At 36.4% G+C, this 25,243-nt stretch overlaps 2 protein-coding genes across 7 annotated transcripts in view; one reads left to right on the forward strand and one right to left on the reverse strand.

The window, feature by feature from the left end:
* The window catches only part of LOC105497284 (nibrin), a 62,426-nt gene extending 49,311 nt beyond the window's left edge, over positions 1–13,115 (forward strand). The window contains exons 16-17 of one of the 2 annotated variants that reach the window (XR_011606384.1): positions 1–95; positions 836–13,115. Coding sequence is in view for 1 of the 2 variants with exons in the window: in XM_011768293.2 (XP_011766595.2) it covers positions 1–31 (31 nt within the window). In the remaining variant the exon portion in view is untranslated. The other variant, XM_011768293.2, reaches the window with a different exon arrangement.
* The window catches only part of LOC105497287 (oxidative stress induced growth inhibitor family member 2), a 23,848-nt gene continuing 7,751 nt past the window's right edge, over positions 9,147–25,243 (reverse strand). For all 5 annotated transcript variants that reach the window (XM_011768299.3, XM_011768301.3, XM_011768297.2 and 2 more), the window contains 4 exons: positions 21,272–21,408; positions 20,734–20,925; positions 14,341–14,432; positions 9,147–11,017 (listed from right to left, as the gene is read on the reverse strand). In XM_011768299.3, the coding sequence (XP_011766601.1) occupies positions 9,997–11,017; positions 14,341–14,432; positions 20,734–20,925; positions 21,272–21,408 (1,442 nt within the window). In that variant the 3' untranslated portion in view covers positions 9,147–9,996. The remainder of the gene's footprint in view (positions 11,018–14,340; positions 14,433–20,733; positions 20,926–21,271; positions 21,409–25,243) is intronic.

Here is a 25,243-nt window from a genome sequence, read left to right on the forward strand (position 1 = left end):
ATACAATCCTTATTTAAAAAGGAGAAGATAACTGAGGATTTTAAAAAGAAGCCATGGAAAAACTTCCTAGTAAACATCTACTTCAGGCCAACAAGGTTATATGAATATATATAGTATATAGAAGAGATTTAAGTTACAATATTTTATGGCCTAAATTTATTAAATAAAATGCACAAAACTTTGATTCTTTTGTGTGTAACAGTTACTCTGTTTTCAGGCTTTCTCATTGCATCTTTTTTTTTTTTTCATTTTTCAATGTGTTTTGTTTATTAAATAGTTATTTAGTCACAGTTCAAAATTCTAAATGTACATAAGGTAAAGACTAAAGTCACCCTTCCACCATTGTCCTAGCTACTTGGTTCCCCGGAGAAAAAATTCATGATACTCATTTCTTATGAATCTTTCCTGGGATTTTTGAGTCCTATTCAAATTCCTATTTTTAAATAATTTCCTACACAAATGATGGCATAACATATACAGTGTTCTACACCTTGCTTTTTTACTTAGTAGATTAAAAATTATAGGAATATCAATATATTTTTTATTATTATTTCTTTTCCATTTTGCTGTAGTCTTACCTAAACTCTAGTGATCCAAACAAAATGGCTTCAGTGGTGCAGATGTCACCTACATGTTGTTCTAGTACTAGAAACTGAATACCATGTGGAGACTTCATCAAACATGGGTTTAGTTTTCACCAGAATGGAAAGACCTGTATCCATTTTTGGTGGTCTTACTGAGCTGGGTGTGTGTCTGTTTTGAGCTTATTTAGAGTCCTAGTTTTCCTACTTAAAAAGTAGAAATGGTGAGATTGTTTTCTTTTTCTACCTTAAAGGGAGATGGTAAGAAACAACGAATGTCTTTTTTCAAACTTTATTGACAAGTGATTTTCAACTCTTGTGTTCGAGAATATATTCATGTACCTGTGATCCAGCAAGAAGGAAGCTCCAATCAAGAATCACTACAACTGCTTAGTTGTCTGGAGAATGAGAAATGGAACAGTGAGGAATGGAGGCCATATTTCCATGACTTCCCTTGTAAACAGAAGCAACAAAAGGGACAAGAGGTTGGCCTCTACATCACTCTCACCTTCCAAATCTTGTGGAAGTGCATCTACTTGCCAGAACCAAATTAAACTTACTTCCAAGTTCTGGCTACTTGCAGGTGGAACTCCAGCTGCAAGGGAGTTAGGGAAATGAAGTTTTTTTTTTAAAGCTTCTCAGCCTTCCTAGGGAGCAGAAATTAGGTGAGTCAGTCTGCAATTTCTACTATATGCATTGAGATCAGTTAGATTATTGAAATATTATAGAGAGTTATGAACACTTAAATTATGATAGTGGTATGACATTGGAGAGAACATGGGATACCTTAGAAGTAGAATTGACAGGGCATATTAATTGATGAAATGGAGTCATTTGAGTCTGTTAATAGCCATGTATCATAATTACCGAGTGAAGCTGGTGGAACATATGGTCTCCATTTTACAGTTAAGGAATATAATGGACAGATTAATATTGGTCTCTGTCATGCCCACAATCCCTTTCTAAGACTGCCCTACCTATAGCAATTTTTATATTTGTAAATTTATGAATATAATGAATGAGAATTCTGGTACCTCCTATCTTTACAAATATTGGTGGTGTCAGTATTTTTCCTTTTAACCATTCCAATGGGTGTGTAGTGATGTTTCATTTTGGTTTTAATTTGTATATCCCTGATAACTATAATTGGGTCATAGAAATTCTTTATACATTCTAGATGCAAGTCTCTTGTCAGATGTATGTATTGAGAATATTACACCTAGTTTGTGGCTTGACTATTTTCTTTATGTCTTTTGATGAATAGAAGTTTTAAATTTTGAAGGTCAAATTTATTTTTTTCTTTTATGTTTTATATTTTTTCTCTCCAATTTAACCCCAAGATTTCAGGTATTCTGCTTTATTATATAAACTTTATTTTTTATATTTGTGATCCATCTTGAATTGATATGTATGTTGTGAATTATGGATCAGGGTTCTTTTTTCCCCCATACAAGTATCCAGTCATTGTAACACTGTTTATTGAAAGAATTATCCCTTCCTCATTAAATTACATTGCCATTTAGTAAAAAATCAGTTAACCATAATGGTGGATCTGTTTCTGGACTTTCTGTTCTGTTACATTGAAATGTTTATCCATCCTTGCACTCATACCACACTGCCTTGAATTACTGTAGCTGCACAGATGCTCCTTAAGTTGGGATAAACGCAACGTAAGTTGAAAATACTGTAATTTAAGTCAAAAGTGCATTTAATCCACCTTAACCTACATCATAGCTTAACCTAGCCTACCTTAAATGTACTCATGACACATTAGCCTATAGTTGGGCAAAATCATCTAACACAAAGACTGTTTCATTGTAAAGTACTGAATAGCTCATCTAATTTATTAAATACTAAACTGAAAGCAAAAAACAGAATGATTGTATAGCTACTTATTAACATACACAGCTGAAAGCACACTGGGCCTGAAGAATGTTTGAAGCATTGCACTAAAATTGCGGCATGATGGGGAATACTACAGCAACAGGATTATCAATTTCCCTACTGATTAGGCTTGAGTAGAAGCATTGGTTGAAGGCACTAAGGGCACTGACACTGACGGTTTAGCAGGAATAGTGTTCTTCACAAAGAGCAAGAATCAGTTTTTACCCTCCTGATGCTGTGGCTGACTGGGAGCTGCGGCTTGCTGCTGCTGTCCAGCATTGCAAGATTAAGTATTGTATGGGCACATTACTAGCCAGGGAAAAGAACAAAATTCAAAGTAGGCTTTCTATTGAATGTGTATCACTCTTATACTACCATCTAGTCGAAAAATGGTAAGTCAGGACTATGTAGGAAGTCTAGAAGTCTGATACATCAGTCCTCTGAGCATGTCAATTTCTATCCCAAAAATAGGCTAGAATTATTGTGCTGAATCTAAAAATAAATTTGTGAAGAACTGACATCTTAAAAATATTCAGTCTTCCATTCCATGCATGTAATATGTCTATTCATTTACTTCGATCGATCTACTCTTTCCACATTGTTTTGTAGTTTCACTGTAGAGGCTTGGACATCTGTTTTAAATCTGTCCCTAAGCATTTTTTTGGTACTGTAAATGATACTTTCAAAAAGTTCATCTTGCAATGATTTATTTCTTCTATATGAAAATACAATTACTTTTGGTGTATAGAATTTGGATCCTGTGAACTTGCTAAACTCACCTATTCTGGCATTTTTTTTTTTTTCCCCGCAGATTCCTTAGGATTTTAAGTACACAATCATGTCATTGGTGAATACAGGCAGTTTTACTTCTTCCTTCCAATTGTTTTTGTCTTTTCTTTTTCTTACCTGTTACAGTGGCTATCAATGCAATGTTAAATGTCTGTATTTTTTCTCTCAAGGAGCTATAGATGTTCTGCCTCTAGTAGTTTCAGTAGTTTGTGTCTTTTAAGGACTTCACATTTTCCAGTAAGTTGTGAAATGTATTGGTATAAAAGTTTATAGTATTTGTGTTAAAATGGCTGTAATATGTCGTGGAGTCTCTTGTTATCTGAATCTTGTGTTCTTTAGTTCTTATCTAGCTAGAGCTTTATAAATTATATTAAAATTTTTTGAAGAACATTTAATTTCATTAATTTTTCTCTAGTGTATGTCCTTTTTCTATTATTTATTTATTTATTTATTTATTTATTTATTGAGACTGTCTCAGTGTCACCCAGGGTGGAGTGCAGTGACCCGATCTGGCTCACTGCAACCTCCGCCTCCCAGGTTCAAGCGATTCTCCTGCCTCAGGCTCCTGAGTAGCTGGGGTTACAGGCATGAAACACTGCGCCTGGCCTCTCGTTTTTCTATTTCATTGATTTTCACTTTCCTTCCTTCGGCTTACTTAGGGTTAATTTGCCCCTTTTCCCTAGTCCATTGTAGATCATTGATTTTAAACCCATCTTCAAAACTGAGTATTTAGAATTTCACTCAACACACCTCTTTAGCTGCATGTGATAAATTTGGTTACTTGTGTGATCTTTTGGCTCAAAAAATGCCCCAATTTCCCTGTGATTTTTTTTCATTGACATATGGACTAATTTCCAAATATAATTTTTCCATCTACCAAAAGATGTAATAGTTAATTCTTATTTATTTCTATATGATACTATTTCTAAAATTCCACTGTGGTCAGAGATCATATTCAGTAATATTTTAATCTTTTTAAATGTTTTGAGACTTGTTTTATGGGCAAGCATATTGTTGGCCCGTTTTGGTGAATATTCTGGTTGCATGTAAAAAGAATGAGTATTCTGCAGTTTAGGAGTGTAGTTTTTCTATATATGTCAGATCAGCGGTTGGTAATGCCATTGAATATCTCTTACATCCTTTGATTTTGTCTACTCAATCTCCAACTATGATTGTGAGTTTGTCTCACCTTAGTTCTCCATTGTCTTTTATGTATCTTAAAACTCAATAATTAGGTGCATATACATTTAGAATTGATATGTTTTCCATTAACTAAACATTTCGTGATAAAATATCTATCTCTAATACTTGAAGTCTTTTATTAGTGTTTTCATGGTATGTCTTTTTCCAGTTTTACTTATAACCTATTGGTATCTTTATATTTGGATAAAGCTATTGTAAACCTTGTTGCTTTTTAATGATCTTTGCTTTTAAGTGTGTGGTGCTTAAGCCACTTGTATGTAAATATAATTATTGCTGTGGTTGAGTTGGAGTATATGATCATGCTTATTTTCTCACTGTCCCTTGTTTCTCTTTTTCTGCCTTGAGTTATTGTTTAGTATTCCATTTCATCTCTTCTATTGGCTTTATAGTTGTACCTTTTACTTGTTTTTAGTAGTTACCATAAGGATATGGATTCTTATCTAAAATAACACACCACTAATTGTATAATGTATACACCTGATAAAAGTATACTTCTGCCGCATACAGTGGCTCATGCCTGTAATCCCAGCACTTTGGGAGGCTAAGGCAGGCAGATCGCTTGAGCTCAGTTTAAGATCACCCTGGGCAAATATGGCAAAACCCCATCTCTACAAAAAATTAGCTGTGTGTGGTGGCACTTGCCTGTGGTCCCAGCTACTTGGGAGGCTGAGGCAGGAGGATCGCTTGAGACTGGGATGTTGAGGCTGCAGTGAGCCAAGATTACACCACTGCAGTCAAGCCTGGGAGACAGAGTGATACCCTCTCTCGGGCGTGGAGGGGGGAAGTATACTTCTCGTTGTCTTTCTGTACAGTGCTATAATTATGGTATATTTTACTCTACATGTCCTAAATCATACAGTTTTTTACTTTTTGTTTAAATTGTTTATGCTTAAACACATTCTCAACAGTCAACTGGATTTTGAATAATTTAAGAAATGAGAAAATACATAATTTTTATTTACCATTTCTGGCATTTTTCTTTCTTTCATGTAGATACATGCAGGTATCATGTACCTTAGTGTGAAGAATTTCCACCTTTTGCAGTGCAGGTCTTCTGACAGCATATTTTCTCAACTTTCACATATCCAAAAATGACTATTTCACTTTTGTTTTGAAGAATATTTTCACTGGATATAGAATTTTAGTTTGGCAGTATTTTTACTTCAGCAATTCAAAGATATTTAAGACTGTCTTCTTGATTGCATTTTTCCTAGTCATGTATTTCTTATCATTGTTCCCTTTTTTCTCCGACAGCTTTTAAACTTTCCTACTTTTCAGCAGTCTGTTAGGTGCATAGGTGTGATTTCCTTTTTATCCTGTTTGCAGTGTGAGTTTCTTGGATCTATGGGTTGTAGATTTCTTAAATGAAATTTGGAAATTTTTCTGCTTTTTATTCTCCAAATGTGTATTTTTCTGGCTCAGTCTTCCTCTCCTTTTGAATTCCAACTATACATGTTAGACACTTGATATTATCCCATCAAGTCTTACAATTATTTTTTTAGTTTTCTTTATGCTTTGTTGGGATAGTTTATATTAACCTGTCCTCAAGTTCATTGATCTTTTCTTCTCCAGTGTCCTGTATGTTAAGCTCATCTAGTGAATTTTTCTTTTCAGAATGTACTTTTCAGCTATACAATGTTCACTTTTTAGTATTTCTTCTGAGATTCCCCACTTCTTTAGTGTCATTTTAATATTTTGAACATATTAACTGTTTTAAAGTACTTGTCTGCGATTTCCAACATTTGTATCAATTCTTAGATCTGTTTTGATTGCTTGTTTTTTCTGGTTGTGTCACATTTTCTTGTCTGGACACCCAGTAATCTTTTACTGTGTGCTGGACATTGTTGATGCTGTTGTTAGTCTGGATTTTGTCTTCCTTGAGGAGTGTCAAGTCTTGTGCTGGCAGGCAGTTTACTCACAGACCTGCTTGATCCTGTTGCGGCTTAGTTTGGGGCAAATTAAGGTACCCCTATTGGCAAGGCATAGCCTTTTTGGGGTTTCATTTGAACGCTTGAGGTGGTGGCTCTGCTATTTGGCCAGAATTCCAAAGTCTTCCAGAACTGAATACCTTCAAAGTCTCCACTCAACCCCTAACTTAGAGCTGCTAATCCCTAAAGCCCCATGGTTTCTCCCTGTACTGTTTAGTATTGTGCCACATGTAAGAAAATTATGCAGATTTCTGCAGCTGCTTCTCTGCAGCTTCCTCCTCCCCAGTACTCTGCTCAGCAAATTCTAGCAGGAACCCTATACTGTGTTATTTTCTTCCAACCAGACATACTCCACTTTATGTTAGTTTGCAAAGTACCTTCAAGCAGAAAGGGTGATTATGGAGCTCACCGCTTGTTACTTCTCTTAAAAATCTTAAAAATCAGTCCTGGACTGCTGTCTACAACTGTGTGAAAACACTGCTTTATGTATTTTCAAGAGTTTTGTAGTTGATTCTTACAGTAAAGGGTAAGCCCCATTCTTATTACTCCATCATGATTAAAACCAGGATGCCATCCTTTTATTTTTAATTTGAAGGTTTTCATTCTTTTTATGCTTTATCAGTCATCATCTTTACCTTTTTTACCCGGTTCCTTCCCCAAAGACACCATTTCTCTTGAATAACCTGCATGCGGGGGGCAGAGAGGGGGCTGTTCAAAATAATCAGGGTGTCTCTTTAATCCTTATTTCACATACTCTTCAGACTAGCCCTAGGGGACTCAGACCCTTTATCCCCCCACACCAAGGAATGTACACAACTTTTTAAAAGGCTGTATGATCAGATCAAAATGGGTCTATGCAGCAAGCAGCCTTTCTAACTGAGTTAGATTTTTAATATTTTTTTTTCAGATAGTTCCACTCTGAGGCCCAGGCTGGAGTACAGTGGTGCAGTCTCAGCTCACTGCAACCTCTGCTTCCCAGGTTCAAGCAATTCTTGTGCCTCACCTCCCAAGTAGCTGGGACTACAGGCACCCACCATCACGCCTGGCTAGCTTTTGTATTTTTAGTAGAGATGAGGTTTCACCATGTTGGCAGGGCTGGTCTTGAACTCCTAACCTCAGGTGATCCACCTGCCTCAGCCTCCCAAAGTTTTGGGATTACAGACGTGAGCCACTGTGCCCAGCCCCAGTTAGATTTTTAAATGACATTTACATTCAGTCTAATTTTGTTCCATTCTGGGTTCTCCAGTGTTCCAAATGCTGAGATTTAGTGGAAGTTGCTTTTATTTAATAGCTGATTTAGAAATTTTCCACCACTTCCTATTGACTAATACAAACAACTAAAATTTGATGCCACAGCAATGTATTACATAAAACTTTAGATTTTCAAAAAAGTTGGATATGGTTCACATACTCAAAACACTGGAAGCTGTAATTAAATCTTTTTGTTGTATCATTGCACTTTAAATCCCCAAATAAATTCTGCTTTGTAAACAGTCTTTCAACATCTGCTAATTATGGACTGTTTGCCAGACACCAAGCCAGGCATCGAGGGATGAAGAGGAGATGCTCACATCATGCTATAACTAGACAAGTATTTAGTGATTTTTCCCTTCCATGAATATAGCTAGTCGATACTAAAGTAAAAATGTAAAGTGTTGGAATTATGGGACAGAAATTTATAGAGTATGAAAGTATAGTATATCAGAGAAAATGCCTGAATGTTATATACCATACAGGACAGCCTGGGTTGAGGAAGAACTCAGGAAATGGAAGATTACCAAAGATGAAATGATTCACCAGGTTTATCTGCAGCTCCACTGAACCTTTATTTTTCTTGAAGTCTCTCTTTTTTTTTTTTTAACAAATACCCTCATCACAAAAAAGCCATTGTTTGAGTAAGTGTGGACTTTTGAGACACAAGGGGATGTCAAAGGTTTTATCCTTCCCTTTTTTATAACACTGTCATTTTCTATTTAGAAGTGACAGTAAGAAAAACATCTAATCCAACTCATGCAGAGGTCAAAAACAGGCAAGCAAGAGAGTACTGAAGCAAGTGCAGTCAGAGAATGTTATTTCATTAAGATGTGAAACTGGTTTGAAAAAAGTTATCACAATAGAAAACTAAAATTGGATTGTACAGCTTGTAAAATCAAGTTAAATTAGGTGTGATGTTATCAAGAGTCTAAGAATTCATCTGAAGCAATTAGTTGATGACGCAAATATATTCTATACAATAATATTTGTATAGTGAATTATGGTTGTAATAAGCTAAGCATTTAATACTGCAATAAAATGAACAGAAAAACACACGTAATCCACTTTTAATTCTAAGAAAAATAGAATAACGAGAAGTTCAATGAAGACATTCCAGATGAAGTAATTGTACCAAAAAATAAAAAAGAGAGAAAATGACTGAAAAATTCAATTTGCAATGGAGAACTTCAGAAGATGTTTTTGTCTTAACATTAAAAATTCTAGCGGTTTGTGTGAAAACACAGACAGTAAACACACTTATATAAAGATAATTAGAACACATAAATCCAATAAACCATGATATGAGCTGCTATGTCATCTCCAATGAATACTATTATAGATCTCTAAGTACACCTTTGGAATGGAAAAGAAAAATGTTGACTTTATTTTTATTTTAACCTTTAATAATTCAGACAATGCCCAAACAGTATAACAATTTTAGAAGTACTTACCACACCCAAATACCTTAGTTTCAGTGACAGAAAGTAATTCAGTGTTCACACAGGGATAAGTAGTTCAACCCACAATTTATTGAACTACAAATCAGACTCGTTAAATGCTATGATAGTTAAATCTAGAATAAATCTCTGAAAAATATCTTGGTGAGTTCTTGGATGTCAAAGTGTATAACACATTATTGGACTGTTGAAATTATTAGAATATGAAGTACCTGTCAAGGTTTCAACAATAAAAATATTTTTTAAAAGACCCTATTTGGTAATAAATTAGATTTATACAATTGATAATTTCAAAATAAATAAAATCTGAGTTGTAAATGCCTCCTACCCTCACCCCACCCCCAGTATACATACCTTGTATCATTTTCATTTAACACACAGTGTGTCTCAAATTTTTATGAGCATACATATCCCTTGGGGATCTTGTTAAAATGCAGGAAGTTGTAGGGCCCATTTCTAACAAGCTACAGATGAAGAAGATGCTGCAGGACCTTGCACCACCCTTTGAACAGCAAGGTGGCCCATTATATATTTAAGATAATTTCTGGCATAATGACTGCACAGTTTTATAGATTCAAGGCTGTACTATTTTGGAATTGAGTATAATAAATAACCAAAAACGATCACGAAAAATAAGTTTTGGAAGAAAAGAATGTTTTAGTTAAGTGAAAGCTTAAGATACACCAAGTTGGCAGTGTTTCTATTTGTCTGACACTGACACCTTTGAAACATTACAATATAAATCAAGATACCAAATTCTAGTAACTTTTAAAAATGAAGTTACTATAGTTTGAGGCTCTCCTTCAGTTAAGTCCAGAAAATTCAAGCCAGCACACTGCAAAACCACTATTAAAAATCTTTAACAGCAAACTGTCCATTTTAATTACTTGTAAACTTGCTTTAAGCTATCCCATCTCCTCCTCCTCTTTCAACAAACAAATGCTTTTTCTTCTGTCTTGTAGCTAAACAGCGTGTAACACCCAGTGCCCCTCCCTTTAAAAATCGAACAAAATTGTCTCCAACCAAAGGACCCAATGCAAAAAGGTTAGCTTCTTTTATACACTCATAGGTAAATGTATCTATTTCCACAGGATTACCCTTACATGTGATTGGTTGGCTTGACTTATGGCCTAGGTAACACCCTTGATCCTTCAGAAAAGACAGATTAGGATGAGAACCTATCAATACTACTGCTGCAGACAGCTTAAATATTTTCTTCAATCCAGAAATGCTTTGGAGAACACATTTCATGTCCGACTTAAAGGAAAGCACATGGTGCTCAGGAAAGCTGGTATAATCAGATAAAAGATTTGAGTCTACAGAGTATGACTGAGTACACATCATATGATAAACTTTATGATATTCAGGATACAGCTTTTTGGGAAGCTGTTTGAAAATTAAGCTTGGATCAGTTACTCGTCTGCGAAACACATGAATCACGGGGATATTACTATTGTAAGCACACAGTACTGCATCAGCAGCAGTAAGCCCAGAACCTACAATTAACACTGGATCCACTTTGCCACGCAACTTTCCTTTGTTTATAGCAGCTCCAAATTCAGGCATTGAATGAAACACAAAAGGAAAATCTTCCCCTTCAATTTCCAGATGGGCAGGAGAATCCAACGTTCCAGTTGCCAGTGCTACATTCTCAGCAAAGAGGCAGAAGGGAACATGAGAACCATCAGCTATTCGCTGATAACCCCTAATTTCCCAGTTTCTCTTGATAAAGTTTGACTTCTCTATCTTTGTTGAAATATCTCTGTCTTGACTATCATCATCATCTTGATCTCTGTAGAGTCTTGATACGGAAGTTATGTAAGTATTCTCTCTGAAATTCTTCTGAAGACCCATGACTTTTACATAATGTTTATAGTAGCGAGCTATTTCCTCTGGCATAACTCGATCCCCTTTTAGGTTCCTAAAAAAGGAAAAGGAAAAATATCCTATAAGGATACTACTTTCAGTTTACATGATTATCATCTACCTAGTAAGCTTTTATAGTTTTTTAATTCTGCTGGGCTATCTTAGCTATACATTATCCTAACACTTAAAAAAAAATTCTATTTTTAGTAAAAAATCTTCATGAATTACTTTTAGTAAAAGAAGAAGTAGTTCCATGAGAGCAGAGACTATATTTAACGCATTTGTTTCCCCAATGCCATGAATAGTGTCTGTTCAAACACACTGCTTGATAAAACTTTCATTAAATGAAGGTATTAAAATGTGGATATTTGAAAATTGGACTACTTTATCTCACAATTATAATCTATAACTATCAACTGAATTATTTTCATGACAATCACTGAGCAGGTCTAACTGTAATATCTATGCTTCTTAAAATTAAAAATACCATCTTGAAATGAATTTTAATACACTGCTGTTTTCCTAATAACTGAAAATAATTCAGATCTGTCTTTTGCTAAACAAAGTCATCTTACATCTAGGTAAATAATAGATGACATTTCACTCTATGTGTTTTCCTACTCATAAGCAGAGCTAAAACATAACTGTTCTTTATGAAAAACTTGCATTAGTCTATATGTCATTTTCCAAAGTTCAAAGCAACAAGCAAAATCCCCTGCCCCAATCAGAGATAAGAAACAAATTACTTGACATAATTCATGATGTGGATGCTCCTCAATTTACAATGGGGTTTGTCCTGAAAGACCAATCATGTAAGCTGAAAATATTTTAAGTCAAAAATGCATTTAATAACTAGCTTACTGAACATCAAAGCTTAGCCTAGCTTGCCTTAAATGTGCTCAGAGCACTTACACTAGCCTACAGTTGGGCAAAATCATCTAACAATAAGCCTATTTTATAATAAAGTGTTGAGTATCTCATGTGACTTACTGAATTCTATACTGAAAGTGAAAAACAAAATAGATGTATTGGTATCCAAAGTATAGTTTGTATAAAATGCACATCACTTTGGTACCACCTTAAAGTCTAAAAACCTTAAGTCAAACCATTATTAATCAGGGACTGTTTGTAACTTGTAATGGGAAGTTCGCAAAAATTTTTCTTTTAAAATTTAATAATTATAATTAAGATTTAGTATTAACTTTCGATTTTTACTTCTTCAGTCATGTGTCACATAATTCAATCAACAAAGGACAGCATACACAACAATGGTCCCATAAAGGATTACAAAGGAGCTGAAAAACTCCTACAGCTTAGTGACATCATAGCCATCTTAAAGTTGTGGTACAATTACTTTTTAAAAAATAAATTCAGTGTACCCTAAGGGTACAGTGTTTAAAAAGTGTACCTTAGTGTACAGTAATGTGCTAGGCCTTCACATTCACTCACCACTGACTGATTCACCCACAGCAACTTCTGGCCCTCCAAGCTCCATTCATGGTAAGTGCCCTTATACAGGTATACCATTTTTGGTATGGCACCTCATACAGGTATACCATTTTTAATCTTTTATATCATATTTTTGCTGTACTTTTTCTATATTTAGATACAAAAACACAATTGTGTTACAACTGCCTACAGTATTCAGTACAGCAACATGCTGTACTGGGTTGTAGCCTAGGAGCAACAGGCTATATCCTATAGCCTAAGTGTATAGCAGGTTATATACCATGGAGGTTTGTGTAAGTACACTTTATGATGTTTGCCCAATGCAATCACCTAATGACTCAATTCTCAGAACATATCACCATCATTAAGCAATACATGGCTGTATTATCATCTCCATTTTACAGGATGGAAAACTGACTAGTTTATTTGTTCAGGATCACAACACTAGAAGTCACAGAGTCAGAACTCAAACTCCACCAATCTCTAGAGACCTAAGAGTCTTCTCTCAACACTATGCAAAGGCAGCAACTAAACCTAAATTTATCACAAAATTCATCTGCACATATTACTTCAACACAATATTCATAATTTAGAAAAGTAAATGCTTCTGGTACATAAATCATAAAGCTTTCTCTTTCTTACCCTTTTACAAAGTGAAGAATGTGTTAAGCAATTTCACTTGCCAACTTACGAAGATCAAGAACTGTACAACCTGCCTAATTTTACTTCAAGTTTCAAACCCATATATAATTCTTTTGAAAAATCTAAAATGAATTTTTTGAAAGGTTTAATCTCAATTACCCATGATGATATAAATTTGCTCTCCCTGAATTTCCTCAAATTAAGGAAAATTTCTATGAATTAACATGGTTGTTATCTAGCAGGAATTGAAGTACTCAAATGTTATATCCCTGTTCTAACAAAGGTTACGTGACTTCTTGCTTCACTTACTGTTTTTGTGAGTAGTCAAATTAGAGTAGATTCTCTGTATTAGTAATTCTTCTCTAATATTTACTATCCTTGAAAATGATAGGATTTTCATATTTCTTTTTAAATTTTGGAATCTTTCCCTTAAAACAAATAAATTTATAATTTTCCAAGATGAGATTTCTTCTCAGTTCTACTTTTTTTTTTTTATTTGAGACAGAGTCTTGCTCTGTTGCTCAGGCTGGAGTGCAGTGGCGTGATTTTGGCTCACTGCAACCTCTGCCTCCCGGATTCAAGCAGTTCTCTGCCTTAGCCTCCCGAGTAGCTGGGATTACAGGCATGTGCCACCACGCCCCGCTAATTTTGTGTTTTTAGTGGTGACGGGGTTTCACCATGTTGGTTAGGCTGGTCTCGAACTGACCTCAGGTGATCCTCCCACCTCAGCCTCCCAAAATGCTGCCACTGTGCCAGGCCCTCAGTTCTACTCTTAGACTTTTTTTTTTAAATATGTCCCTTCATACCCAATTAGCTATCCATAAGCCAGATTCTAGTTTATCCATAATTTTAAATTATCAATCATACAATATACAGTCTTTACCCTAAAAGTCAAACACTTTAGGTATGCAGAGTTTAGGTATTCATATAAGAAATATGCATAAAATTATATATCAACTCATTAAAATAAAGTATGAAAAATAATATATGGATGGATGAGAAAGTAACTAAACAGAGAGTGATTTAACAAAAGAGTAGATAAATCCATGATTAACAAAAAGTCACAGGAAACCAATCTGCAATAATCCCTTACCTCTGTGCTTAGTTTTATAACATCTCTAAATGAAAACTAGCATATTATAATCACTGCTTCAAGGACACATTTTTATTTGAAAGACATGTACATTTATATTCTTCAGCCATGACAAAATCACAAATATTTTGAAATTTTTCCACATTCTCTTTTTCAATGTACACCAAAGAATTTTAATACAGTTTAATCTTTACCTTCGTTTACTTGATACCCAGTCCTTAAATTTAAGTCCAGGTAGCTCCATCCAACTTCCAAAGCTGATTGTCAACATGGAGCCTTCCATATTCTATCAGAGTTAAAGGGAAAAAAAAAGTACAGTCAAAAAACAAGAAGTAACATTTTTGTTGTTGTTTGTTTGTCTATTTTTTAACCAAATCCATCTCATTTACAATAATTATGACTCTGGATAAGGTACGCTCCCACAGTCCTAAATGGTTGGATAACTTACCTCAAAAACATTACTCCAATAAACTTTCATATGCCTTCATCATTTGATATTATCCCAACAACCTTCTTTCATATAGTTACACATTTAGAAAACAGATTTACAATATTACCCAATGCCTACACAATGTTGATAACTTTGGTCTATGATCAACATAATTCAGATGTACAATATTATGTCAGGGAAACAAAAATTCACTATATTCACTTTTTGAACAAAAGGAAAAATGTTCATTAAGTTCCAAAATTTTAGATGGCTTTTCATTTTAATATTAACTTTTTTTTAAAATTAGCAACAAAGCTTTTGCCCCCTCCATCAATTATAATTCTAAAATCTAGGCTGATGTGGATACAGCAGCATCTCTTCTTAAAGATACAGAAATAGGCAGTGGATGCCTGAGAAACATACCCACTGCTGAGGCACTGCTTGCTATCAAGCTCCTTTGACCTACTTATTTCTGCTTTGTTCAATACAAAGCAAGAAAAGCCCAAAGGCCAATTATCTATTATATCTTGACCTTTATGATCTCTTTCAATCAACTCTTTTAGGCAGTAGCTTCTTTTCTCCTAACTTCTTGCCCTGCTTCTATAACACCCAGTTTGAAAACGGGACATACTATTATTATTATAACTGACTGACATTCACAGAGTACTTACTATGTGCTAGGCCCTGTGAAGCATCATTTGTGACTGTATACAAATCACCCAAGAAAGAGAATGCAGCAAGCTGCCACCCTGCTTTGAGGGAGGCTAGCCCTGATACCAGGTTCAGAACCTGGAATCATCATAAAAGGAGCTATTAAGAATGTGTTATCTATAGGAGATTATTTGGAACCTGAGAGTTTCACCTGTAACTCTAAAACCTTAAAAAACCACTATTTCACTTTCTGACAACAATTTCTTAACATTATTCCCACTGCACAAGTTCTTCCAGTTGGTTGAGAGCCCTAGTGCTTTGATCTCTTTTCTCCTACCTTTCTTTCTTCCCCATGTAACCTATATGCCATGACAAGCTGTCATGGAGACTGGAGTATTAAAGGATGCAAACTAAACAGAAGTACTGTAGGAGCATACAGAAAGCATCTGGTTCTTCAAGGACACAAATGGGCTGAGGAGTGTACCAATAGAAAGGGAAAACATTCAAGGCCAAATAAAAATTCACGCGGCAGCTTAATAAAGACAGTGAATATGAATGTCCTTCAAGAAGACAAAAGAAATTCAGCCTTGTGCCTGATAAGATTAACTCAGCAGGCCTGCGTTGTTCCAACCTTTCACATTACCGAGAAAGGCCTGTCTTCAGGACCAAGCTTGGCTGCCACCTTCTCAGAAATAACTTCTGAGCCCTTGAATACTCTACCTGATGAGCATGGGTTTTGCACGCCTAAGGCCTTGGCGATGCTATACCAATGTAACCCTGACAGTTTATCGTAACAATGTGATTTATGTGAATATCAGTTTTTGTTCTGGGAGGCATAAGTAAGTCACATGGGAGCTGCTGGCCTATATGACTGACCCCACAGAAAACATCCCTAGACACCACACCTGTGACTTTACTATGATTGGATATCTAGAAACTTACACTTGGACTCTGCCCTGTGAGACTTTTCCCATTGCTGATTGTTATCTGTATCCTTTCACTGTAGTAAAATTTAACCACAAGTACACCATCTTTACTGAGTCCTGTGAATCCTACTGAATCAAGTCTGAGAATGAACTTGGACTCCCCAACAAAAGCATGCTAGAGAACAGAATGTCAGAGATAAAAAGAGGAGTATGATAAGAAACCTAAGTAAGGGCTAGATCGGACTATGGTGAGATACATTACAAAGTCTACAACTATATATTAGATGAATGGAGAGCAACTGAAGAGTTTTATGCATTGGTGTAACATCTCAGACAGGTAATTTAGAAGGATGAGTCTGGCTTTGGTATGGATAATGGATTGGAGGAGACAAAACGAGTAAGAAAACTATTTAGAAAGGGTTTGCAGTAATTCTGGTGAAAGACAGTGGTGACCAGTATTAGCAACGAAATAGATGGACCCAAAAATCAGAAATGAAAAAGATTTGGTGATTAATTTGAAATGAGAGTTGAAGAAAGAGAAATCAAGGAAGACTCTCAGGTTCCTGGCTTGAGTAACTACATAAGAATGTCATTTAATGACAAGGAAATTGAAGGAACTTGATGATAAAGATAGTTAGCTTTAGGCACATTAAGTCTCAGGACACCTGCAGAATAATCAAGGGAATATATGAGAAACAGCAATCTGGGCTGGTTTTGATTTTGGGAATTCTGATTTGGGAATCAATTAATATCAATATGCAAGCCACTGAAATAGGTAAGATAACCCAGGGAGAATGAAGAGCATGAAGAAAAGACCCAGGCTTGGGATAAGGTCTACAGAAGCACATTTTTAAAGAATAAGAGTCAGCTGGGTGTGGTGCCACATGCCTGCAATCCCAGCACTGGGAGGCTAAGGCAGGAGGGTCATTTGAGCTCAGGAGTCCAAGGCTGCAGTGAGCTATGACTGTACCACTATACTCCACCCTGCGTGACAGAGTGAGACGCTGTCTCAAAAACACCAACAAAAAAGACAAGAATCCACAACGGTATCAGAAAAGGAGTGACCAAACAGGAAGAAAAACAAGGAGACTGAAGATTCAGAGAATCTAAGAAAGATATTAACACTGTCAAAAGCTGCAAAGGTCAGAAAAGATAAATTTAGAGACTCATCATCAAATTAAGCAAAAAAGGAAGTTACTGACTTTCAGAAAAAATAGTTCCAAAGGAAAACCAGTGGCAGAAGGTAGAGTGAGTAAGCTAAGGAGCAGAAGGCAAAGCAGGGAGGACGATGTATAGGCAACTCTTTCAGGAAGTCAGTTAGAAACCAAAGGATGAAGATCAGCTGACACCTAAAATTTTTTTAAAGATGGAAATAATTTCAGCATGTTTACATACTGACCAATAGAAGCTGGCGGATAAATTGAAGCTATAAAAGAAATAGGGAAAATCAAATAAATAATGTTCTTGGGAAGATAGGGATCCACAATGTAGCTGGAAGGTGAGCCTTAGATAGTAGTAATATCTCTTCCGTTATAACGGGATAAAAAAAAAGAATTAGCATTAATGTGTAAGTTTTAGGTTTGAGCGTGAAATTGTGGAAGTTCAATCCTAATGGATTACATTTTCTCTGTAAAATAAGAACCAAGAGCACTTCTATCTCAGCATGAAAGAGGAAAAAGAGATAAAGGTTTGAAAAGAAGGAAATATCGAAGCTTATAGTAATGTTTTGGCCCCAACTGAGAGTAGAGAATATTTTCACAGTTGTATATATATATATTTTTTTCTGGGGGTCTGACTGCTCAAGAAAAGATCAAGTGGATAGTTAGATGAACTGCCTATCTGACAAACCCATGTGATAGAAGGACAATGGGTTAAGGGAATTAAAGAGAATAGTTAACTCAGTGGACTATAGAAGCTGGGCTGGATAAGTAATATGAAGATCATGGCCAGGAGCACGCTCTGTATTCAAAGATTATGTATAGTGTGCATAACTGGGTGATAAGCTTGAAGAACAGGAAACTGTGATCAGAAAGGAAGACATTTGAGAATTTAGGTTTTTACAAGTTGAGTAGTTATGAGAGGTAAGATCTACAATGGAGCCACTGGAGTCAGTAGCCAATGAAGAATACAACATCGTCGAGAATGAGGAGACCAAGAAACTAAAAGGTTACGATCTTGGTTCTGTGTCATGTTTGTAGAGGTAAAATTATTCAAGGTGATAATAAAACTTGGGATATAATGGAAGACCATGAATTAGGTGCCACAGGTTCAGTAACTAGAGACAGTCTGGAATGGTAAAAAAGTCAGAAATGGACACAGTCTGGAGACAGTCTGGAATGGTAGAAAAGCTAGAAAATGGCATGACCTGTTCAATGGAACAGGGCTTTTTACACAAGTGCATAGGGGTGTGAAGAGAAGACCAACCTTATTAGCCAACCTGATAGGACATGGGGCTATGGGAGAATGAATAGGCTCCACTTCAGAGGGCTGCAGTGGGAATGGTACCTTTAGGAAATAGCAAGCTTTCAAGAAAGAGAGCAGAAGCAGCATCTGACTGAATGGTTAAAGATATAGCAAAGCAAACAAGTTGTTTACCACTAAATTGGTTCAAGGGGCCACAGAAAGTTTGGAAGAGAGAAGAGTGATGAGAAACTAGATCACAAGAGAAAACAGAGAACTATATGAAGATAAGTAGGAGAGAGGGGTGATGACTCAAGAAGTTTACATCTTAAGCCATGACTCAGGTTAATTAGGATGTACATAAACCATAGCAGGGGAGATGGTCACATAAACAGATAAATAGTACTACAGGCAAGCACAGTAAGATTAAGATATGGAATGCAGATAGGATCAAGTAATTATGTCTTGACCTTCAATAACCTTCACAGAGGTGATGACTGACAACTGGTACACAGCTGAAATATTACTTACTTACAGCCCTATTCTAGTGAATACATGCCTGAAAAAAAATCAGCAACTTTTAGGTATATTTTAACTTTTACCACTGGCTCAAAATGTGTTTTTGGTAATCAGGGTTTATCCATACTTTAACTTTTTTATACATAAGTGAAAGAAATGAAACATCAATTATTGCCTGCATATTCTTCAAACAGAAAAATGTAAGTAAAATAAAACCTCAGGAATTCAGAGAAGGCAGTCTAAATGCCCTCCCCACCTCCAAATACATTACGGCTTTTTTTTTTTTTTAAAGAATGCTACTAATTAACAGCAAATATAAACACTTAAGGTTTGGGCACGACAGAATTCTTTCTTATCTTGTATTGGTGGTTTCACAGTTACAGGCATTTGTCACAGCTCATCAAATTATACATTCTAAATGGATGCAGCTTACTGTAAATAAATTAAGCTTAAAGTTGATATTAAAAAGTAAACATCATAAAACTTAAGCTAAAAGCAACAAATAATTTAGTAGTTGCTACTCATTATTAAAAAGAGAATAAAGATTTTAAAAGAAACCCATGATATATTTAATCTAGGAATGTCCCAATATCCTGAAACAGTCATTTTATAAACATAAACAACTTTTCAGATGTGCAAAAGTGCACTAATATACGAATAGCCAACTGAAGTTTCTACTAAAATTTTGGTATGTGATATATTAAAGTTCCCATGAAGTCTGTAATTCATAACATAGCAAACTAAATTACTTAACATCAATTTGTATAACCAATGAACACTCACTACACACTGGACACAGTGTTAACTGCTAAGAACACAGGAAGGATGAACGATTATTACTCATTGGCCCACTAATGAAATGTACTGAGTGAATCTTTTAATTCACTGGTTCTCTGGTTTAACCTCTGCTATGAACTGAATTGTATCTACCCTCAAAATTCTTATGTTGAGGTCCTGACCCCCAGTGTGATGCTTTTGGAGACAGGGCCTTTGGGAGGTAATTAGAGCTAGATGAGGTCATGAGGGTGGGTCCCTCAGAATGGGATTACTGGCTTCATAAGAAGAGAAAATTTCTCTCTCTCTCTGCTATGTGAGGACACACTGAGAAGGCAGCTATCTGAAAGCCAGGAAGAGGGCCTTTATGAGAAACTGAACTGGCTGGAACCTTCATCTTGGGACTTCCAGCCTCCAGAACTGTGAGAACAAAGTCTGTTGTTTAAGCCATCAATTCTGTGGCATTTTGTTATCACAGACAAGCAGACTAATACAACCTCCTTTACTTTTTTCACTTAAGATTCTGCAAATGTGAGAAAATAATGGATACTGCTTTGAAATACTACGTGAGATTCTGTAAAGTCTAAAATGAATAAGTGAGTTTTAAATATTTATTAAACAAAACATTCTTGAAATGTCTTCTACATAATTCTTGTAAGAGAGTATAGAGACATGCTTATTCTAAGACTGTACCGGTAATAAAATTTGGCTTGATTTACTGCTACTAGTAATAAACCCATATTTAACTAACTGAACAGCATTAAAATTCTTCTCAAATAAAAATGTTATAAACATCATTTATAACATTATCATAATGCTTAAGAATCAACTTGGTCTTATCAAGACAAATAATTCACATACACTAAAATGCTGAAAAATATACTCACATGCCAAGCTCCACCAGGTGGACCTTTACCAAGAACTAAGTGAGGGATATAATGATGTTGCTCTAATTTCCAATGCAAAACGGATGGATAATCATACCCAAAGTCAGCATCTGGATGAAGAAGTGTGTCGAAAAGCACTGCAACTGGATTGGATGATCGGCCCTCAAGGCCCTCAGACAAGTATTCTAAGTCCTGAATGAACAAAAGGAAGACAGAGTTTGAAAAAAGCCAGCATTTCCCAGATAGTATATTCTAATGTCTACCATGATGCTCCAATGATAAAAAGCAGTACTCCCAAACTTGACCACAGAGCACCTACTAAATCTCCACTAGGAAATAATTCAGAAAACTCTGCTCTAATAAATTCAAGAAAATAAACAGAAGTAACTCAGAATATATTTACGAATCTAAAATAAAAATGATACAAGGTGTTATTTAGAATAAAGGGTTTCAACTAAGAAACAAAGCTTATATAAATAAAAACTAGTCTTGTTTCAGCATAAACAAATTTTTTTAATTGACATGTAAGAAATAATACCTGATCAACAATGGAAAGATGTCTTGCTTCTTCTAATTTACTATTTAAGATTGTATTTGGGTGTATTGCTTCTGATGATAAATATGGTCTGTAGCCTGATAACATATAAGAAAGGCATATTCCTGAGGGTCCATTTCCTATTAAAAATAAAAGGTGGAAAGGGGTAGGTCATGCATTTTAATACTCTCATTCCTTGGCTTTTTTCTTACTTTGAAAATGGCTCTTTTCCCTCACCAATTCTTCCTTTTCTAATCTCTTAAAACCAGGTATTTCATGAGATTTTTACCTTTGCTTTCTCTCTTATTTTCTTTTGGGAATCTCATCTACTCAAGGCTTCAACTCTCTATGCTACTGACATCCAAAATCAGTTCTCTAAATTGACCTATTTCCCAAGGATATATTCCACATTTCCATTCTATTTCTTGACTCTACCTGACAGAGTGGCCCACTAATAACTTAAACATAATGTGCTCAAAAGCAAGCTCATAAGTCCCTTCACTGAGGTGCCCTCTCCTTCTAACCCTATCCAATCTCAAAATACGGTACTAGCAAACTTCTAAGTTAATCAGTTTCTGGTTCTAAACCTAGTTTGCCCCCCATATCCTGTCAGTTGTCTTTGCTATTCTCATTCCTGTACTTTCACCTAAAAGACAAGTCTCCTACTGTTTCTCTGCCCTGAGATTCACCCACTTCCAATCATTTCACATACTCCATTCAGATAAGTTTTGGTAACACACAATCCTCATCATGTTACCCTTCCATTCTAAAGGTCTTAATAGTTTGTTTCTGACTATCCAGTGTTCTCCATTTGAAATAACTTTTGCAAAGACTATGACAGTGAGAGAAATCTAACATGGCTGACTCCATCTTGCTTCTAGCTTCAAAGGCTGGCTGTCTTCACTCATTCCTAGGTATAGGCAAAGCTAACCAAGGAAGGAATTTATAGTTTAAGGATGGTAACAGTCCTTCCCAAAATTAAACTGCCTTTCTAAAACTAATGAAAGGCCACAAGGTTAGGATTATGAGAGGTGCCTGAATTCTGCTAAGATGTAGGCAGAGTGTCTATAATTCTGTACTGCTGAAGAGTCACGTAGCCAGAGGTCACAAGATGTGTGACTTCCCTAATTGCTCTTACAGGTAACATCGCTATTGTAGATCCTGAGGTTGGCCTTTTGAAATGTCTTTTCAGACTTTTGCATTTCTGATGACTGTCTGACTCTACTGTTCCCAAGATTCAAGACTCAGACCCAAGACTCAACTGAACCAGTCCTGTGGCTCCCCACCCAGAGTTGGACTCAGTACTAGAGAATCATTTTCGAAACCCTAGCACAGCATCCCCAACCAATCAGCAGCACCCTATTTCCTAGTCCCCTGTTCACCCAACTATCCTTGAAAAATTCTAACCTCCAAGCCATCAGGAGGAATCAGGAGTTTCGTTTCGTTCTTTGTTTTTTGTTTTGTTTTGAGATGGAGTCTTGCTCTGTCACCAGGCTGGAGTTCACTGGTGCAATCTCAGCTCACTGCAACCTCTGCCTCCTGGGTTCAAGCAATTCTCCTGCCTCAGCCTCCCAAGTAGCTGAGACTAGAGGTGTGTGCCACCACACGCAGCTGATTTTTGTATTTTTAGTAGAGACGGGGTTTCAGCGTGTTGGCCAGGACAGTCTTGATCTCTTGACCTCGTGATCCACCCAACATGGCCTCCCTAAGTGCTGGGATTACAGGTATGAGCCATTGCACCCGACCAATCAGGAGTTTTATAAGGAGACTAATTTGAATAACTGCAGTTCTCTCATATGGGCTGGCCTTGTGTCAAACTCTTTACTGCAATGCCATGATCTCAGTGAACTGGTTTTGGCTGTGCAACAGGCAAGAAACCGCCAGGTGATTACACACGTTCTAGTCTCAACCATCTTTCCAGTCCTAAATGCTGATATCGCCTTCCTATATGTTTATATGCTTTAACTAAAACCAAACTGGATTACTTGAACTACTTCCATTTATGAATTAACAATTCCTTTATTCTGGATTGCCACTTCTTTATTATCTCTGCCTTTTAAAAATTTAATCCAACTGAGAGAATTGCTAGCCACAAAGCAAAAATCCTGTTCCTTGCCTAATATGTTACCCCAAATAAAATATACTCAAAGATGTAAGAAAAGTAAAACCATAAGAATACTAGAAATAGAGAAAGCAGAGGAAGATTTCAACTTATAATACTAGAATAGGAAGCCTTAAAGACTGAAAGAAAAATAAAAAAATATTTAGAACTAATCTTCCTTTTTTTTTTTTTTTTTGAGACGCAGTCTCGCTCTGTTGCCTAGGCTGGAATACAGTGGCGTAATCTCAGCTCACTGCAACCTCCGCCTCCCGGGTTCACACCATTCTCGTGCCTCAGCCTCCCAAGTAGCTGGGACTACAGGCGCCCGCCACCACACCCAGCTAATTTTTTATATTTTTAGTTGAGACAAGGTTTCACCCTATTAGCCAGGATGGTCTCAATCTCCTGACCTTGTGATCTGCCCACCTCGGCTTCCCAAAGTGCTGGGATTACAGGTGTGAGCCACCAGGCCCAGCCCTCTTTTTTTTTTTTTTGAGACAGAGTTTCACTTGTCGCCCAAGTTCTCACGATCTTGGCTCACTGCAACCTCCACCTCCTGAGTTCAGGCAATTCTCCTGCCTCAGCCTCCCGAGTAGCTGGGATTACAGTTGCCCGCCACCACACCTGGCTAATTTTTGTATTTTTAGTAGAGACAGCGTTTCACCATGTTGGCCAGGCTGGACTCAAACTCCTGTCCTCAGGTGATCCAGCCCACCTTGGCCTCCCAAAGCTCTGGGATTACAGGCTTGATCCACTGCGCCCAGAGATGTCCCAGACCTATCCCCCAGAACCTGCAAATGTTACTACACAGCAAAAGGAATCTGTAGATACGACTAAGGATCCTGAGATGGAGAGTAACCTAGATTACCCAGGTAGACCCAATCTAATCACAAGAGTCCTTAAAAATAGAGAACGTTTCTCAGTTTTGGTGAAAGGGGGACATGACAATGAAAGAAGGCTAAGAAACAACATTGCTGATTTTGAAGCTACAGAAGGGAGCCAGGAAAAGGAAACATTCTTCCCTAGAGCCTCCAGAAAGCAACACAGTCCTGCCAACACCTTGATTTTGGCCCAGGAAGTCCCATGTTGAATTCCTGACCCACAGAACAGTAGAATAACACACTCGCATTGTTTAAAGCCACTAGGTTTGTGGTAACTTGTTACAGCAGCAACAGAAAACATATATTAATTAGCTCTTTATGCTCAGGCTGGTGGTGCCATTGTCAACAGTAATGACACTATATAAATACACACGAGGTTAAGCTACTCACAGCTAGCTGAGGCAAAACGGGGATAGGCTGTTTTGTGGGGAGTGGAGTGAGCAGGTGCAAATGAAGGTTAAGTTTTTCTTTTCTAACCTTCCCACAGCCTAGCCACACAAGAAGACAGGGTTCCTCCATTCATTCAGGACAGAAAACCAAGGTTAGACGTAAGGGGGAAAATGAAACATAACGTTATGGTCCCTGATATCTCTTGGTTGAGAACTATTACAAAAACTGTCATCTCTATCATATACTGTAGAGGAGAATCTAGTATAGAACCTAGTATAGACGAACAATTTTGCTCTCCTCTTTTCCTTCCTTTACAGTATCTCCCACAAGCCAGAAGACATGAATTTTCTCCCCTTCCTACTAACTTTGAAATAAACTATCAAAGAAACATAGGAAGTCATAAGCCACCAAGCCACCTATATTCCTTAACTCTCTCCTTTGTCTTAGTTAGCTTCACCCTATATTCCTTGTCTGAATTCCTCGCGTTTGTATATTAGATGAAAAATATACATAACAAGTAATTAAATGCATGCAATAAAACTAAATTATAAAAGTTTCTAAATCTGAACTAGGTTGTATTAATAGTTAAATTTTTAATATTTT

The sequence above is a fragment of the Macaca nemestrina genome, chromosome 8 (assembly GCF_043159975.1).
Source record: "Macaca nemestrina isolate mMacNem1 chromosome 8, mMacNem.hap1, whole genome shotgun sequence".
Classification (NCBI taxonomy): domain Eukaryota; kingdom Metazoa; phylum Chordata; class Mammalia; order Primates; family Cercopithecidae; genus Macaca; species Macaca nemestrina.